Here is a 20,347-nt window from a genome sequence, read left to right as displayed (position 1 = left end):
CCCAGAGGATACGCATGAAAATGAACAGCACTTTCAGCATTCTCCTGAAATTCTGGTGTGCTGTTGATTTTACGACAATTTCCAATGATTAACTTGCGCATGCGCATGAAGACACACTTATGCTTTGCACTTTCTTTATGCGATTCTTTGAAAACAAGGCTCGGTGAGAGGAAAATAGCATGTGTGTGCGGACTAACTGTAATGACTGCGTTTTACCGAGAACTCACAAACAATACAGCCCATGCATGGGCTCTACGGTGTTTACACGACAATGTGTCCATAGAAATGCCACAGCCTATTGTTGTTAGTTCACAGACGGTCACAGAATAGATCATATATAAAATGGGGTTATTCAAGATGTTGGCTGATTACCAGGAAAGAAACGAAAGTTAATAGGAAAATTGGGTACCTACTACAGTGGTATTTTTTTCTTAAGAAATCTGAAATATTCACATTGTTTTAAGTATTATAATGGTTCTTCAAGTTGTATTGACAATAGTAAATTCCAGATTTTGTCTTCTGTTTGTTAACGAGTGCTGAACCACACAGCAATTGGTCTCAAAATAAAGCAAAGTAATACAAATCTACAGAACTCTACATCTGTATTGGGGCGAGATCAGAAGTTCAGTGTAGTATGACAAATCAGATTCTTCATTTAGGCCTCAGACCCCATCTCCACTCCCTTCTAATTAAATTGGCCAACATTTAAAAATTGTTTCAGGCAGCATCACATCGCACAATCAATTTCAGATTAGTATGTAGAAGGTATGTACCTGCAGTACTGTGAATATAAAGCCAGTAAGTGGTGTGGAAAAAAAAGTTGTTTTATTTACACTGTATTGTATTTTAGTATAACGAAAATTCCAATTCCCAATTTACTGACATTTTTAAGGGGTCAAAACAGACTCCATTAAAAGTAAAATCGGGGTTTTTTTAGGATTAGAACTAAAATGGTTCAAACCCCCCCCCCCTAAACAAATTCAGTTTTTTATCCTAGATTGAACAAATGATCTCGCCCCTTAACGTATAGACATCATCGAAAAAAAAGTTGCACTAAGTCTGAATATTGTTTGGTTCTTTGTACATTTGCGCCACTGATCCGAGTAGGTCAATTTAACTGCAATGTAAACGATTTGTGACGGCGGCTCTAAAAGGAGAAAAGTGAAATACTTACCTTGACGACTGATTGCAAAATATGGTCACAAAGTAAAATCCTTCATTTGCTAATATATATATAAACTTGAACGATTATATTTTCACAGAACGACAATACACACTGCAGTACTAGTGTTTATGTTTGTAGCTTTGGTGACAACAAAGGCGTTACGTTCTATGTTTGGGGCATGATACAATCGGTTACGGATTTTCCCGAAGATGTCATCATCTATAAATAACACTGTAGAAATGCTTACAATAGTTAGTCAATTTGATGCAAAAGAGAAACTACCCCTTTGTCGTACCCTGTGTATGTGTTCTAATAATTTTCCCAGTGAAAATATCACTTGTGTATCGTTTTTATCGAATTTTATTGCATTTCAAACTATATATTAAATCGTATTTGATACCATTCAAATTGAGTTAATATATGATCTGCGCGTGCGTTGTGACCATCGTTCAATCTTAGTGACCTGCTGAGGTTAAGTACCTACTAGTATTCAAGTTTAGAATTTACAGCCGGTACCCTTATAAATATGAATGTTTACCTCAATGACGTATTGAAGCATACACAGTGGTGTGGGGGTCATCGTCGTAAACAACAGCCTGTTTTACGGCACCATCCAAGCCACACCGCAGTGTCGCGGAAGAAATAGCAACTCTGGTTTGCGAGAATGGAGTGGGGTTTGAGTAAGCTAAACTCTTTTAGACTCTCTGGCACATTCCGCTGTCTCCACTAATTATAAATCACCATAATCCCGTGTCATGTATGATGCGCCATTCCCGTGGTTACATAAAAGAGGATAGCCAAGGGGTACTTTTATTTCATCATCGCACCATTTCATTGTTAATAAACTGTAAAACGTTGAAATAAAGTTGTCTGCGTGTACACTGCGTAATCAACTGTTTATTTTCACTATAACCAGTGAAAAAAGCACTCACCGTTTTCTCCATACAGTGTAAAAGAGAAATACATATTAAAAGTTAGAGAATTGAGAGCTAATAATTAACTAGAGACGTGGTGTTTAATAGTGTAGCAGAATAAATAATATCTAATATAAATAATATGGGTTTATAAAAAATAAAATTTCGATGATAAGTTTTTCTTAATTTAAATATGCGTGTGAAAAGGTATGTAGCATCCAAAGGTCTGTTTTAAAATGTATCTAACGATTCGATTGCTCATCTACAGATAACGCTATGGGAAATTAATACGGCAAATCTTTTTGAAGCCCTTCTAAAGCACATTGCCACCTTGTATCGTTTTAACGAAGGGCATATTTCATAAAATTTGAAGAAAAAAGAATTCGCTGATTTAAATGTAAATACCTCTCAGCTAAATAAGTTGTGCTTCAAAATTATTACTTTTGTCAATGAACAATTTCGTTTAGTAGTTTATGTTTATTCAAACTCTCGCTGCCATACTTCAAATAAAACATTTCACACTGCAAGGAGCATTTATGTGATATGTCATTCTTTATTAATTGTGTTCACTAATGAATTACAATGATATAAAATGTTATACTTAAAATTGTACAAATCTTGTAGTTAAACCTTATGTTTGCCACTGTGTATAAACAATTCTGGATTATATACCCGTGGGTAAGAAGCTAGGCCGAGCATACGATGACTAAACTAAATTTAAATCACTTTACAAAGTACCCATACTATATAACTTGTTTTGGTGATATTAATAAATATTTACATATGATACTTATATTATTTGCAACGTACAGTCGGCTTGGTCCACAAAACAGTGGTTGCTATAGATACTTACATTTGTGGAATGTATGAAATCATTTTCCTCGAGATGGACGGCACAGTAGTCATACATTATTACAATATATATAGTATTTCTTAATAATAAAATTACATTCTTTTTTATCAAAACTTTAAAAAAAAACAGTGAAATATTTCCTTGGGTATATACAAGAGTTAATTGATTCTATAATAAACATTTTCTTGGCAAGAATAAGAAGTGTGGATACAAATGTCGCCAGAAGTGAAATAATTATATCATTTATGGTTATGAATTGACTAGTTTAGAGTGATAGTACACGTCTTTTCATATACCATCAGCTTGTAAAGGTAGGAATGAACAACTAAAACCAATTTAAATCTTATTAAACCATTCTTACATAGAAATTATTCATAACATAGGACCTTAAAGGTTTCAATGTTATTGATGAAAACTGTCATCACATTTGAATGACGTCATCACATTTGAATGACACATTTGAATGACAACAAAATTGTAATCGTTTCTGAGTTGCTATACAAAATCTAATGATAGTATTATTAGTATGCGTTCTGGTCACGCTAACTTGACAAAATCGCTCGTTAGTCCCCCTTGCGTTGGTATGGGAACTTCTCCTGGTAATGCGCTGTCGAAAAACGCAAATAAAGTGTTCAGCGTCTGTGTTGGCGTGCCCGTGTCAGTAGAAATTCGCGAGCGTACACAACACACTTTTGTCGATCGTAGTCTTGTAATAGCTTCCTCCACGTCTTGTCAGTCCTCAGGAGGTTCTTATTACCTGTAAATTAATTGAATTTTTTCAATCGTTAATTTTGTAATTATTTTCAGCGTCTTAATACGATCCAGTGCTAAGCAAAAGATATGTTGGGACTGCCATTATATCGTCGGTGATGCAAAGGACATACAGGTATCGCATCTTTAATTTTGAACTTTAACAAGAACAGATTTGCGCCATTTACATTCACCATTTTTTTAATCATGCGTTTCTTGTATACACTTACATGGAAGCATTATCACACTTTGGTGCTGAAAGTTGACAAGTATTGTTGTGTTGATTGTTTTCAATGGTAAGATCATAACTCAAATTCCGCCATTTACTCACAAATTACTTGATGTTGTAGCCATTCGATCCTGAATTTACAGGACTTGGGTATTTCCATTAAAGTGCTTACCAACAATAATAAGACCTTTTCGAGCCCTAGTGATTGCAACATTGATTTGATGGTCATCAGTCACGAATCCTAAATTCTTGTTCAGCCATCCTTTAGTAGGCGATTCTTCGATCTCTCTCCTCGGTAATGAACGTACCGTGCTCAATACAACGTAGTCTTTCTCACTCCCTGATAAACCATAAAGAGAGTGAACTAAGTCATCAAACTTAAACTGTTAAACTGGGAATAAATTCCTCCCGTCTTATCCTCTACACCTTCTAATTTCTTGAATAACTTTTTACTTGTATACACAAGTGCAATTCTTAAACATTTCCCGCAGTCTGAATTCAATACAGTACTTTCATCATGACAAAACGATACTGTGGCATAAGTCGCGTGAACAGACTTCAAAGCACAGTACATGTGAGTATTTAGAGGCAACTGCCTTCCGATTGTTATACATATGATCTTGTAGATTCTCCGAGTTGTCAGTTTGACATATTTGGGGCTCTCAAACGTGTCCTTTAGGGAAACTCGTTACCGAATATTCCACATACAACGGGGGTTGATGCTGAAGTTTAGTTCTTACCTTGAGATCCTATAACTGAACTGACATCAACATCCTTGAGTCTTTCTTTGCTTTTCAGTTCCTTCTTGATTTGAGAACATTGTGCCTGGTACTGAGACAATACTTGTATATGGCTGCCATATATCCCATAATCTGACGTCAATGATGTCAAAATACGAACCTGTTAAGATAGATAGATTTGTTTATTTATAAATCCATGTAAGGCAAAATGAAATATTTGTTTCCGATAACATATCTTCAGAAAATAGGGTAGTTTGCTCAGAATTTTAATTTAATTTAATTTCTTTTATAAATCCGACCCAAATATAAAATACTCGTCGGTCACAATTACTTCCGTGAGAGTAAAGAAGTAAATATAATGAAGACAATTTTTCGTTTACGTAGATGAACACGTTATGCAGACTGTACTATTATAGTCTAGAAGACCTGATTTCCCTCTGGAAGAAGTGACCACAGTGGCGATAAAAGCATGAAGGTGACGTGTACGCGGAAATAGAACTTAATTGTTGCCATTTTACCTTTCTGCATGCATAAAAATGTTAAGGGTCGGCCGAGTTATTGGAAGCACACTATTTTTCGATTTTATGTTACAAATTTTGCGATAACTTCCAAAACATTCCTACAACCTATATTAGGCGATACTTACAACATCTTGAATTTCTTGCATGTTTTTCTTTGACTGTTCACTACCTTCCTCTGTTGATACAGTCAGGGTTTCTTCCCTGCCAACACTGTGGCAAAATACCACTGGATGCTGTGGTCCACCCGGCCAGATACTATTTAGTTTAGGAATGCTCTTTCTACTGCGGACTCTATCATCAGTTTGAAGTTCATTGTCATAAAACTGTTTGCTTGGAAAAATACAGATGCATGGATGCTGAAAACAACCAAATAGAGCACAATTAGAGTTGATGTTACTTTCTTCTCAGTACGGTGATCTGTTTAAAGAAATGGTATCTTCGCATGATGTTTACTTTTTGATTGCATCATAAATCTGAGGAATGTTGCCACTGGAACTTTATTTTTTCCATTCTGATATAAGTTTTATATATGTGTCTGTGTATGTCAGTGTGTGTGGGTGTGTATGTGTTTGATGGTAACTTCAATTTCGTCGAGAGGTCTATCAGTCTTTTTGTGCGCCCTCCATAGTACAACAATACAAAACGCCAGATTTTACAGTGTAGTGCTTTATATCCATGTACAGTGGTAATTCTCAGTAATTACACTGGAGCTAAAGAACTCCATAACTATTTCTAACACTTACCATTCTATACTGTATCTTCAACATTTCGAATCGTTTTTCAAAACAGTACCGTTCCAATAGAGATATTGCTAGGCCAAGTTGCTTCGATAAGTTGTGAGGCACGATTGGTTGAAGTTGACGGTGGTCACCAATCAGAACAATTTGCTTCGGATTTGATCTAACCAACGGTACCAGTGTCTCTGGTTCTGTACACATACCGGCTTCGTCGATTATACATTGCGATATGTTGATATCCGTAAGTCTCTTACTTGCTGCTTCAGAACACGTACATAATATGACATCGCAGTTGCCCAGGATGTCTTTCTCTGCTTTGGAAATTAACCCTCTGTATGCCTTGTAATCACTTCGTGATATCGATCCACGATTTTTTCTGAACTGTTTTTCCATATCTCTAATCCGTTTACCATACGAAGTAGATGTTCGAATCAGATGATGGAGAGCTATATTGCCGTGAGCTGGATTGCTTTCAACACTGTGCCGAGGTCTACTATGTAAATTACCACTCCATCCTGGCAGCGGGAAATCTTTGTTTTCGATGTTCTTGCTGTACATACGAACAATTTTCAAATCGAATCTCTTTAAGTAATCTGTTTGCGTGAGTAAGCTCAGGTAAATTCAGTCGCTCATGATTTCAGTATGCTGTTGTACGGTCTTCCAAGTTGTCATAAAAGTACATTTGGAAAATAGAAATGTGAAAATAAGGATTTTTTAAATCACATACACTGACGCACAGCACAACATACACATGTGATACACAAAGACTAATAAACTAACCTGCAGCAACATCAACTGCCTTATTTGAAGGCGCACAATATAGTACCCTTCCACCATTTTTACCGTCTCCCTTGTTTGTTTTAACAAAGGCATTTCCCAGATTAGCAGCTGTATACGATTTCCCAGTACCTATAATTAGCATGTATGTAAAAATATAAGTTACGTTAGAGGACTGCTAATCCTGTACATGTCAAAAACTATAGAGTCAACATTTTGACAGCTGAAGGGTATAATAAACGTTAAGCTTATACTGTTAGGGATATAGCTATGTTGACAAGATTACTATATCCTCTCATTGATGTGGTCAATTTAACACTATCGATGATAACTGAATATTGATGTGATCAATTTATCACTATGGACAATAACTGAATTCGTAATCTTTGACTTTGTGTAGACGTATTTACATGAACTAGTTAGTGAAGGTCTTAGTCTAAACTACTTTAACGATCACAACTAAATTAAACCTTACCTGGTGGACCTTGAATGACAGTGATCTTTTGTTCCAACGCTTTTTTTATTGCCGACGCCTGATCTGGATTTAGAGATGGTAACCCATCCCCTCTCTTCGAAACAACTGAAAGAAGGATTTGCCTCACACTTTGCTCACGCACAACTGTCAAATAATAACAATACGATAAAACAAAGTAGTTAAAACACTTATAAGTAATACGATATGACAACCGTCGCTCAGTTCATGAACATTATGATTATAACATGGTGTTGAGAATATTGGTTATCATCGATATGGTGCAACAATGATTTCTGTCGTCGTCATTATTTGGCAATTAAAGGTATATAATAATCATCATTCATCTCAAAAACTACTACTATATATAATATATACACATATATACATACATGTGTATATATATATATATATATATATATATATATATATATATATATATATATATATATATATATATATATATATATATATATTTGTTCAGATTCACCCCATGAATCTGAAATTAGTGTATACCTGAATTTGAGTCCACCCTTCCGAGACACGTGTCGACAACGAGCTCTGAGGCATCATCCAAGTTGAGAACAGCTTCTTCCATTCTCCTGTAATAATATTATACTGTCTTAGTTTAGTAGAATATAAGGGAGCCTTCAGTAATTGCAATGGAGAGGGCCAGGGGAATCAAGCCCGGTCTGTGACATAAAATATGAATCATATTTGATTAACACAAAAAACATCTTGCAATAAAATTTTAAGCGTCTATCAATTAACGGAAACAGCACGCTTAAAATACGTTAAAAAGAATTATATAGTGTTGTTGCTTCATTTCGAATTCATTTTGCAAATCATTTTTCTGGAATGCTTTCACTGAAACCACACTTCGTTTTAGGCGGTTGATTTTGATAATGCAAACATGTATTTTATCATTCAAATATGCCAGATTGCCATCCGTATTCATTTAAAGAACACAAGGGGAGAAACAAATAGTTACCTGTAAGGTATTGACTTTTGAACGATTTCAACCACACAACCTTTAGTGCAGTGATTGTGTGATCTTAATCGTTGGCGAAGAAACTCCTTGTTGTCTTTCAGTCTCAGATGGATAACCATATTCTCATCGCCGCGGGTCTTATTATGCCCTCTTTCGTCTACTTTTGTAACAACACAGTGGCCAATCCATCGGAAGGTTTGGTCGACGAAAAGATTGTCCCTCCAGTTCGAGGTCGTTGCCACTGTTTCATCGGAAGATTGCTGGTATCTTACACACACATAATCGTCCCCATACTGTGTTTTCGCATATATTTTGATATCCCTGCTGTCACAGAAGCCTCTGGTCAAAGTGAATCTTCCTTCGATTCCACTTCCTTGTGAAGACCATTCAATATCCACATTCTTAATCGAATAGTTATCATAATGCCGAACAGCGGCATCGGCTGAGGACATAGAGAGCAATGGTAGCCATGTTTGTTGGTATTCGCCTACTTCCCATTCTTTTCTTGATGAGAGACTCGGTACTTTATCCTCGGCAACTTCAGAGAAACAATGTATAGGATCACGTCTATGAATACAGCATATATCGAATCCTTCTGCCACTTGAAGTAGGTCAATAACAGGAGTCATGAAACCCTTATGGAACTTCATACCAAGCTGAATTTGCAGCATATCTCCTAATTCAAAGCTTCGCTCGAACTGGCATGGATCAATTCTGTTTCTTTTGTTGTCTCGCACTTCAGATGTGATTCGTTGTGGTTTAGTCATTGACAATTTAGTTTTCACTTCATTCAAGTCTTGAAACGATTTCTGGGTCTTCTTTTCACGACAGTAAAGTACAGCTGATGCTAATTTTTCCCATTTCCGTGAAGTAATAGTAACACAGCATTGATCTTTGTTAAGAGAAAGCACCTTCCTTTGTGCACCTACCAACGTAAAGTCAGATTCATCAACTTGGCAGTCGTACATGTGTTCACTCCATTTCAACTTCAACTGCTGCTTTTCCAAATCCTCATGTGGTTTGTCGCAAACCTTCAGCATTGACAGAGTTAACTTCCTATCATCAGCAGATAGCTTTGTCATGTGCATAATCTGGAAATTCAGAGCCTTCTCATTTGCTTTCTCCACAACAGCATAAGCCTTTACGGGATTTTGCTGTAACTTCAGAGCCAGGGATAACTTCTTGCAATCTTGGGCAAAGCAACGTTGTTTGTCTTCCGTCTGGTTACACATAGAGCACAGCCTACTGATCTCGTCCTTGTCGTATGGGGATGGTGCGTTTTGTATGCCAGCAATGATGAACCTCTGAATGACGAGATCTATATAACGTCTGATTGGTGAGGTGCATCTGACATACCCATTAGCCTTCAGCCCAAAATGTTCACTCTGCTTCTGTGGATCAGAACAGGTATACTCTGCCCTTTCTTGAATTTTGTAATAATTCATCAACATAACAAATAGTTCTGGATGGTTGTTATCATCACAAACAAGTTGCCTTAGCATCTGTTGATCCCTGCATTCTCTGTCACTCACCAATTTATCAAACACTGAACTCAAAATTCGTATGTTTCCAGAAGATTGTCTACCAGGCCTATTTTCACTGGAGGTAAGCTTTGCCGACATGTTGACACTACAACGAAGGAACTGACCGAACTGTCCAAGAAACCATTCCATTTCTTCATCAGGTGGTTTACACTGTCTTCTCAATGGCGTGCAATCTGGAAATCTGAGCAATAACCACTCAGCTACATTTTCATTAGCCAACACCATCATTTCTTCCACAAGGTGGTGGGCTTCGGTCGCTTTATCAGTATCCTCACCATAATTGCAAGGTTGAGCTAGGAAGTATGCCTTTCCCAGCCTATGTCTTCGTCTATCTTGTGCTAGTTTGTGTAGAATTCTGAGCTTCTTTTCCAATTCTTTAGATACCTCTGTCTTTGGGGTGGCGTCTTCAGAAATTACACCCTGTACTTCTTCATAGGAAAGTCGATGTTTTGATTTGATCAATGTCCTCTTGACTTCTGTATGTTGATGCACTATATTCATGTTGATGTCCAATTCGATGAAGAACGAAAGTGCACGTCTGTCCTTGTTTTGCAGTAGACTGCAAGTTTCTGTACTTAACCAGCTCGGTAACATATATATAGGCTTGCCATCTGGTGGATAATAGGACGTTCCTCTCTTGAATGCAGCCCTATCCAACTCAGAATCTTGTGGAACACGTGACGCTACGTCTGCGATATGTACTCCTACTCTATAGTTACCATTAGCTAACTCTTCAATACTTATAGCATCGTCTAAATCTTGCGATTCAGGAGGGTCGATTGTAAAAGTAAGTAGGTTTCTACAGTCTTCATACTCATGTGTTGTTGACACGGATTCCACTACTGGCTTTTCCAAAGCACCGTTAAACGTATCCTTTACACCATACTTAGCTCTGAGATACTTGAGACCTGATGTGAGATCTTCGACACCCTGGAGTACGTCTACCACTATGCAAAGTGGATATCGTTTGTTCACATCCCAATTCAGAAACCGTGTTAAGAACACTATGTGTTGTCTTTCATCATTTGATATCTCCACCATCTCTTTAAATATAAAAGTGTGTCCTGGTTTGTTACTGACTCTGTACATTGGTATGCAAACGTAATTGTCATCACTCTTCTTCCAGCCTTTTCCTTTCAGCCACATCATCTTTGGAAAGTTGCCATTGATGGGGACCATCAGGTTATCGCTGTATTCGTCAAGAGTGCAAGCAACCTTTTTCATCCGTGGTTCTTCAGCCCGCCTGATGATACCAGCAACTTTACCATATCTGAATGGATTGTTCTTTCCATTTAAATCATCAAGAGCTATCTCCCTTTCATCAGCATCATCTTCCAACAGTTCAATAACCACATTATCTAGGTTTAGTGCTCTACCTCTGTCAAGTTTGGTTGGTATGCGTATATCAAAGTCGAGGTCCTCACAGCACGGTATTGCCTTATCCTTATCTTGCATTCTACATTCAAGTGTACAGAGTTTATAGATATCTGGACTCTCTCGTAAAAGTCGTTCGAGTTCATGTCTTGGAAGTTCTTTTATCAAGGCGTCCTCATTTTCAAATGCATCAAATTCTTCGTCAGTATATGGGTTCTCTGGCGGTTCATCTTCGTCAGAGTCATACTCATCACTGTGCTTCTTTGGAGACGGTTGTCGACCTTTGACTGAATGAACTCCCCTTCTGCCATTTATTCTATAAATACACATTGTTACAGTAAGTATATGTGCAGACAATCTTCACTTATATGTAACTTCAATGATTATTTCATCAAACATCATTATGTTTTCTCAAACGTTGCGACAATTCTGCCGGGATGATCTGCTCATCAAAGCATTTTGTAACGCATATCAAAAACAAACAAACAAACGTAGTAATTACAAACTTCGGATAAGGGAGAGATTTGAAGATAATTATGTATGTATCCAACTCATCAGAACAACATACTCATTTATAGAATTTGTAAGATACATCCGCATTAAATATTTTGATTTTTCTGTCAAAATCAGATTCTAAACTGTTTGAAATGAAAAGTACGAGATTCAAGTTGACAAATACTATTATCAATAACACGCACACAGCCAGTACAAAGTGTCCTCTAATGTACATTCCGATATTTTACCTCTTTATAGAATTTGCACTTTCGTATGGTGGATGACCATTTGCAGTTGATGTGGTTTTCTTTGGGGAAGCTTTTACAAGAATATCCGTAATTCTTTCAGGTGTGGATTTTAATGGAGGTCGGTTCACAACTACAGGAACAAAATAAGCTGGGTTTAATTTACCAAACCAAAGAATGGATACAATGCATGTTTGCTATCGATATATAAAATCGCTAACTTGTTTTATTCCCATAGAGTTAACATAGTATTCGGCGGCCATATTGGACTCTAAAATGATTAAATTTTGATATCGTTTTCATCTCTATTTCAAAAATGGGTACAGTGACCCCGTAGTTTTTTTATTTGTTTTAACTGAGGATATGATGGTGTGATGTCATTAACAAAGTAACAGCAATTATTATCGAGGCGCATTTCACAATAAGGTCGTATAGTGCAGAATTATCAACAATTAAACATGGAATGATGAATTTTGTAAAGATAATATATATATTGGAAGTGCTTAAATATGAAGATATATATTGTTTTTAAGCAATTGTACCTTGCGGTTGTTTATATTCACATCCATTGTGGTATATTTTTTCCTTGCTTTCACCATTCAATGAACTCTTCTCTAAAACAGAAATGAAACAATAAATGGTGAACTTAGTTTGACAATATTTTCATTCTGAATACTGACAGACATCAAAAGATGCGTGATTCATGAGCTTGAGATGTTGTTTAAAGAGTACACACATCATGTGTTTAAACAGACTAATGGTGTATATAATAACAAACACTATTTTTCTATAAATGTGCTGTAGTAATCAACTTACCCTTCACACCAATGGAGGCTGATGACGCACCACCAGCCGAAGTGTCATCTTCTGTCGTGGGTAAATTATCACATATCTTTCCATCAGCTGGAATGTCTAATATAGGAAGTATGCAACTTAGTCACGTATACAATACTATCCAATGCTTTCAAATAATGTCGTAAATTCTCCATTGTTTAAGTTTTATAGCGCTCAAACTTAGTCAAGTGAATGCCCATGTTTATTATGTTTTCAAAATGTCTTGCAAACGATCTGCTCGCTGTCATCCTTTTTTCAATGTAAAATGTTTTCATGCAACAATGTACGAGATTACATCTATTGATTAACCATGTTAAATGCTGATTTTAAACGACATATGTTTTGTATTTAACTTTACTGCTGAGTAGAAATAGTAAGGAAGGTTTTACAATCATGAAATGTCATTATGTAGAATGCCTGTGCTGTGATATCCGTACTCTTTAAGTCCACTTTCATTTCCAACGAGTTGCTGCTCTAGTTCGGAATTATTACCATGGTCAAAACACAATATTTAGTGAAAGTTCATTTGAGTATCCCACTTTTCCCATGAGATATTTCCTTCATATTTCGATGTAAAGGCTGAGCCTTATCTTGCTTTACAGTGTAATACAAGTCTTGTAAAAAAAATATCATTAGAAGATATGCCAAACTTCAGATCATTAGAGGAGACAATCAGCTCTTGACTGGTTTGGTTGTAAGTAAACGATGATGTAGACCTTCCCAAAAATATGCTTATATCTTTCCAATATTTGCATGTGTATTCATCCTTAGTTCAATACTTACTTATTTTGATTGCAGATGTTTCACGTGGTGTCACATTCTTTTGCTTTCGGCGTGCTCGAGCAGCCCTCCTTTCCTCCTCATTTTTGCAATGTTCAATCTGTACATAGAATTCAGGAGAATATTTTCGTTTATTGACATGACACTTGTCCAGGAGCCATATCCCTCACAACTAATCATGTATATTTAAGATGCATTTCAAAGTGCATTATGTAGTCGAATTATGGAATACATTGGTTGCTTTTCGAGTTACGTTACATAACATTACCTTAGTAATATGTATCAGTTCTGTACACGTTCTCCGTGTAAAGGCATTGCAACGAACACAAACTCGGATTACATGAAATATATGGTCTGATGTTAACAAACATTCAATTGCCATCCAAGCAGCATTTTAAATGTTGATATGAGGGTCCTACTAACCATCAATTTATGTCGTTTTATCAACTCATCGTCTTCTACATTTTCTTCGATTTTAGATTCTATAGTATCTTTGATATCTTTGTGTTTTACATCTTTGCCATATGTTTCCCAGTTCAATATATCCCTTGTGTTGTATTGGTAGATTTCACTTATTTCGTCCTTGATTTCCTGTATTTCTTCATCCTATCAACAAAATACAAGCATGGTGTAATAAAAAGGACTTATTAGCCACAAAGATATCACTGTAAAAGTGTTGTACAAAGTCACTGAACCCCATCATACCACTATACGTTTCCATTCATCTAATGTTCTCAGAACTTTTTGTCATGCCTTAAAAATAACCCTTCACAGATTTTTTCAAGATGTTTTCTTACTTTCCTAGATATATTTCAAAACTGAAGACCAATTTCTTGCACCAGGTAACACATACATCTTGTATATGAGTATTTCATATTGTATTATGCAAAAGAGACCTAAAAAGTGGCTACTTTCATCTGAATATGTACTTTTTCTGTGTACAAATTATTCTGATGGCCATTCCGAAGCTTCAAATGTACACACAAAGGAACACATTAGAACACACAAGAAGGCCTAAAAAAATTACTTACTACTCCATATATTCCTTCACATTTCCTGATATAAGCAACTGCTATTTTTACATGTCCTAGATAGTTGAGTATTCTTGCCACCGATAGAAGGGCGTCTCTGTTTCGGGGATCCTTCATGAGAACTACAAATTGAAACAATGTGAAAATATAATAAACCACTGTGTGGTTTTGTAGGCCACAGGAGGGCATTATTGAAGTGGCACTGTAGAAGAATACATTTCCATTCAAAAGTTATACATGCACGCCAAATTTCAAAATTCTACCCAAACGTGCACAATCGTCGTGCTTATCCGCGTAACTGGGGGGGGGGGGTCTTCACGGCGCTTGAGGGTGGTCTGCAAGTCACGACGAAACGTCACTGATGACTCTTAAACTTAATATAATATAATAATTATTCAACTCACCAAGGTTACAGTCTTTACAAGCCTCTTTTAGATTTTGAAACCACGTGTGTTCATCTGCGTCCTAATGAATTGAATTGGGATCGATAACAAAATCGTCAGTAATGATGGAAGTATTAAGTCATCTAATTCTCACGGTTACATAGAATTAATTTTCAATTTGAAAGCAAATTCACGTTTCAAACCAACGTTCACTTTTAAATTATTATGAACAGAATTGTGTATGGACTTGTAGAAGAAGAAGAAGTACTCACTGGTTGTATTTGAAGATAGCATTTAACACGTTGTATTTGGAGTGAGTGTTCGAATGTCTCGGTTGTTTTAATCCCAAGAGATCCCTTCACATTGAAGCAAACCCATGCTGCATCGGTATAGAGACGCCAGGCAACTGGAATTAAGCCTTCCGAGTAGAAGAAATCTCCTTCTTCCTTAATCCTATAATCAAGGTCCTCTAAAAACCTAACAATCTATAATCAAATAAAGAAACATGATAATAGATTTGTCATTCAAACATACAATGTATATACATGTATTTCTCAATGTAACAGTGTTAAAAAGACGATTTAACGCTACTGTCGACAGCAATGTATGTATATACGGACCTGTATACTCAAAATAATATAAAATGTTTCTATATATACTATCTATACAACCAACGCGGTTGTTTGTATTGATAGTATATATATAAACATTGTATATTATGTCGATAGTATACAGGCCCATATATGCATGTTTATAGATAGATGTACATTAGTTTAATTGACATTTCATTCACCCATGCATTGTTGTTTTTTTGTTTTAACACGGTTCCTGGCCGGGCTCCCTGTGAATGTATATTTGAATCCAAAATAACTATAGGCCTACGTTCATAACGTGTGCTTACGATATATAATAGTTACGTGTACATGTTTTTCGTGTGTATTCAACAACAACTAATACTTGCCTCGTTCGGTTTCCAGCGTTGTACCTCTCCCATTCTATACAGGGCCGGGAAATAGGAAAAAAACGTTGTTATCAATTCCGTAATTACATACATTTGGATGTCTAAGACAGAAATAGTTATTGTAGGATGCAATTTTGTATGGTTATGCTAATTTTGGAGATAACAATTATCGATTAATGTCATTTCTGATTAGCAGATATCAAAGCCAATAAAAACATGGGACAGATATAAGAATATACACATCAACTGAGAACATGTGGTTAGTGATCATCGATATATATAAGCACTCAACTGTTTGTCACTGAAAATGAGAGAGAGAGAGAGAGAGAGAGAGAGAGAGAGAGAGAGAGAGAGAGAGAGAGAGAGACAGACAGACAGACAGACAGACAGACAGACAGACAGACACATGAATTGAGAGAGAGAGAGAGAGAAGAGACAGACAGACAGACAGACAGACAGACAGACAGACAGACAGACAGACAGACAGACAGACACATGAATTGAGAGAGAGAGAGAGAGAGGGAGGGAGGGAGGGAGAGAGAGAGGGACAGACAGACAGACAGACAGACAGACAGACAGACAGACAGACAGACAGACAGACAGACAGACAGACACATGAATTGAGAGAGAGAGAGAGAGAGAGAGAGAGAGAGGGGGGGGGAGAGAGGGAGAGAGAGAGAGAGAGAGAGAGAGAGAGAGAGAGAGAGAGAGAGAGAGAGAGAGAGAGAGAGAGAGAGAGAGAGAGAGAGAGAGAGAGAGAGAGAGAGAGAGAAATTTAAACCACATTTAATGTAATAATATAGCTTACTTTAACAGCAAGACATCTTGGGCTAATGTAAATAATCTCTGGAGACGTAACTCATCCTCCATTGTTGCTGTCAGATAACGGGAAAGTCCTGTATCCTAAATAATAATAAAACAAAGTTAAGTTATCATCTTATCCAGTCAGACAACTTATTGGTCCAGAAACCAAGCGAATATGATGATGCTCCAATGATGGATAGCAGCCACCTGTTTTATTGAGAATTCATTGAATTTCATTTTCAGGGATATCAGCGTTGTTTGTACCAAACAGACTAAACAAGGATAAGATGTCTACTGGTAATTACCTATATGACTAAATCAGAGTAAGCGAAAATACGCTTGGCTTCGCACATTTAACCTGATGTCAAAGGGTGTGCTGGGTTATACCATTACACTATCGGAAACCTCTTTTGACAAAAATGAAAGAACACGATGAAGTGATACATTTGACCAACCTTTGACCTTAGCATGAGTCATACTCGGGTTGGAACAATATTGTCTGCTGACGAGTTATCTTATTTAGAGAAGCTAAGACAAACTTACAGGTTAATGTGATATAGCAAAAAAAAACAAGGCCTGAGATAACACTTTGTATGAATAGGACGATATCCTTAGAACTGCAACCGTAATTTTTGTCATAACTTTAGGCTTGAAATCATGCTCCAGTTGTAATGTGGATTTCATTATTCCCTCGTGAACATAATGTTTTCTTTTTGTCCTCATCTCGCTTAAAGTCACGATAGAGCGCCCACAACGACGAATCTTACAGTCTAAACCCATCTTGTGCTGAAATATTCAACCGCAGTATATGCCTCAAAAAATTACGCTCACCAAAGTCTTAGATCATTTTCCACCGATGTGATTAGATATACATGTACTAAGAATGAATGATCATGCATATTCTACTATAAGTGGAGGTTTCCCCGTGTTGTTAAATGGGGGGGGGGGGGTTTATCGGTCAGGTTTCATAGAATTGCGTAGTCCGTCAATGTCTGCATTTTCTGGTATTTAAGCTGTGTCATCGTTATAGTCAACAAATACGATACATCTTTAAACCTGTGAACTCGTTAAGGTCATTGCATAGTAGAGACTAAACAGACACCGTGGAATGCGGAAACAATGCTTTTGTTGATAACACATATTTTGATAGATCGTATAGTGATAAACAAACAATGAATTGTGACATGGTCTGATAACAATGTTTGTGTATATTTCTATTAATGAAAATGACACACGTTATTGTGACTGAAACATTATCTGAGAAACGGATTTTACGACAATTTTCAATAATTAGTTTGCGCATGCGCATGAAGACGCACTTATGCTTTGCCCTTTCTTTATGCGATTCTTTGAAAACAAGGCTCAGAGAGATAAAAATAGCACCTGTGCGGACTACCAATTACAAATGTGGTGATCGCGTTTTACCGAGAACTCGCAAACAATACCCCATGCAGTGTTTACACGGCAATCCACAACCTATTGTTGTTCACAGACGATCACAGAATATACGTCGTATACAAAATGGAGTTTTTCAAGATGTTGGCTGATTACCAGGAAAGAAACGAAAGTTAAAAGGAAAATTTGGTACCTACTAAAGTGGTATTGTTTCCTCAAGAAATCTGAAATATCTACATTGTTTCAGGTATTACAATGGTTATTTAAGTTGTATTGACAATAGAAATAGCAAATTCCAAATCAAACGAGTGCTTAACAAATCTAAACAGTACAGAATACATTTGTATTGGGACCAGATTAATAGTTCAGTTTAGTATTAACAAATTAGATTATTTAGTTAGGCCTCAGACCGCACAATCAATTTCAAGTGAGCATGTAGAAGTATGTAGTACTGTGAATACAAAGCCAGTAAGAGGTGAGGAAAAAAATAGTTGTTTTATTGACACTTTATATACTAGTATTAGAATGGCGTGTACATGTATTTGCTATAACGAAAATTCCAATTCTCAATTTAGTGACATTTGAGTAAAATCGGGGTTTTTTGTAGGATGACAACTAAAATGTTTCAAACCCCACCCCACCCAAAACTAAACAAATTCAGTTTTTTATCGTACATTGAACTGTTGATCTCGCCCCTTAACGTATAGACATGATCGATAACTCAAAATCACTAAAAAACAAAAAGGTTGCTCTGAATATGAAATGCTAACATGAGCTCAGCCATTGGGCATAGTGCTTATTCATCTTCGTAGATAATATTCTTCGACTTAATTACATTTTATAAATATGAAAAAAATTAAGTGACAGTCAATCCTAGTAAAAGAGAGATCGATACTCGGAGTCGTAATGTATGCACAACTAGAATGACTTGTGTTTGGGTTTGTGTCAATATTACAATTTCAGTACGATCAAAATAATTTACTCTATTTGTTGTGCCATTAGTGCCAGTGCCAGTGGAATATATATTTGTGTGTGTGTGGGGGGGGGGGGGGGGTATGTCTGTGTGTCTGTGTGTCTGTCTGTCTGTCTGTCTGTATATAACTATCTGTCTCTGTTCTCAGTCTGTTCTCTTATGATCTGTTTCTGGAATGAAATCGAATTTGATATATTATACAAATTCGCATATTTAATTTTTTATGTAATAGTTTCGTGATATTTTATATGCATGTTGACAAGTACGGTACAGTGTAGGTGTGTGTGTGTGTGTGTGTGTGTGTGTGTGTGTGTGTGTGTGTGTAATTATATATATATATGTAATTATGTATATAATATATATACCACCTAATATCTGACAAACTGTCATATGTTGCTTATGACAATAAATTAATGAAAAAATATATTGATGATACATAGTTAACATATATGAAGGTTATTTGGTTCTTTGTACATTTGCGATCATCCGAGTAGGTTCATTTAACTGTAAAGTAAGCGATTTGTGACTGGGGCTCTAAAGGGAGACAAATAGCAAGAAGACTCACCTTGAAGAATGATTGAAAATAGGGTCAGACACTGCAGCTGGAATCCTTCAAATGATAACATATATATATGAACTTGAACGATTGTATTTTCACACAGTGACAATAGACACTACAGTGCGTATGTATGTATGTGGCTGCAGTGACAACAAAGGCTTTACGTCCTGTGTTTTTATACGGCATATACAATAAGTCATGGGATTTCCCCGAATATGACGTCATCATCTATTAATAACACACATGGAAATGCTTAGTTAGTCAAATTTGAAGCAAAAGAGAAACTGTCCCTTTTTCGTGCCCTGTGTATATGTATCAATAATTTCCCAGTGAAGATATCACTTGTGTATCGTATATTTTATTTTTATTTTAATTTAGAATATTAAATCGCATCGATACATGTATATCATTCAAATTGAACTAATATATGAACTGCGCTTGCGCCTGCGTTGTCACCGTCGTTCAATCTCAGTGGTCTGCTGAGGTTCAATGAGGCGTTATATACCTATTTAATGAGAATTTACATCCAATACCCATATAAGTATCAATGTTTTACTTCAACGATGTATTGTAGCATACACTGGGATGAGGTTTGAGAAATCGAATATCTTCTAGACTCTCTGGCACATTCCACTGTCTCCGCTAAATCACCATATCCCCATAATCCACTGCCATGCATAATGCGCCATTTCCATTGGTTATATAAAAGAGGGTAGGGGCAAGGGGTACAATTATTTCGTAATCGCACCATTTCATTTTTAATACATTGTAAACCGTTGAATAAAGTCCATAAAACCGTAATTCAGTGGTCTGCGTGTAC

General features: G+C 36.5%; 1 protein-coding gene across 1 annotated transcript; it reads right to left on the bottom strand.

Moving 5' to 3' along the window:
* Positions 1–2,624: 2,624 nt before the first annotated feature.
* Positions 2,625–15,829, bottom strand: LOC144439330 (3'-5' exoribonuclease HELZ2-like). The gene is made up of 18 exons (XM_078128611.1): positions 15,821–15,829; positions 15,108–15,320; positions 14,857–14,917; positions 14,453–14,574; positions 13,845–14,027; positions 13,425–13,521; positions 12,624–12,719; positions 12,350–12,421; positions 11,811–11,940; positions 8,150–11,383; positions 7,675–7,760; positions 7,162–7,305; positions 6,690–6,818; positions 5,916–6,502; positions 5,298–5,528; positions 4,652–4,811; positions 4,084–4,251; positions 2,625–3,689 (listed from the first exon to the last, which is right to left on the bottom strand). Exons 1-18 carry the CDS (start codon positions 15,827–15,829, stop codon positions 3,565–3,567), a joined length of 5,847 nt encoding a protein of 1,948 aa, XP_077984737.1. The 3' UTR covers positions 2,625–3,564.
* Positions 15,830–20,347: the final 4,518 nt, after the last annotated feature.

This window comes from Glandiceps talaboti, chromosome 8 (genome assembly GCF_964340395.1).
Source record: "Glandiceps talaboti chromosome 8, keGlaTala1.1, whole genome shotgun sequence".
NCBI classification, from domain to species: Eukaryota; Metazoa; Hemichordata; class Enteropneusta; family Spengelidae; genus Glandiceps; species Glandiceps talaboti.
The sequence above is the reverse complement of the archived record's forward strand: the minus strand, read 5'-3'. Positions and strand labels throughout refer to the sequence as shown.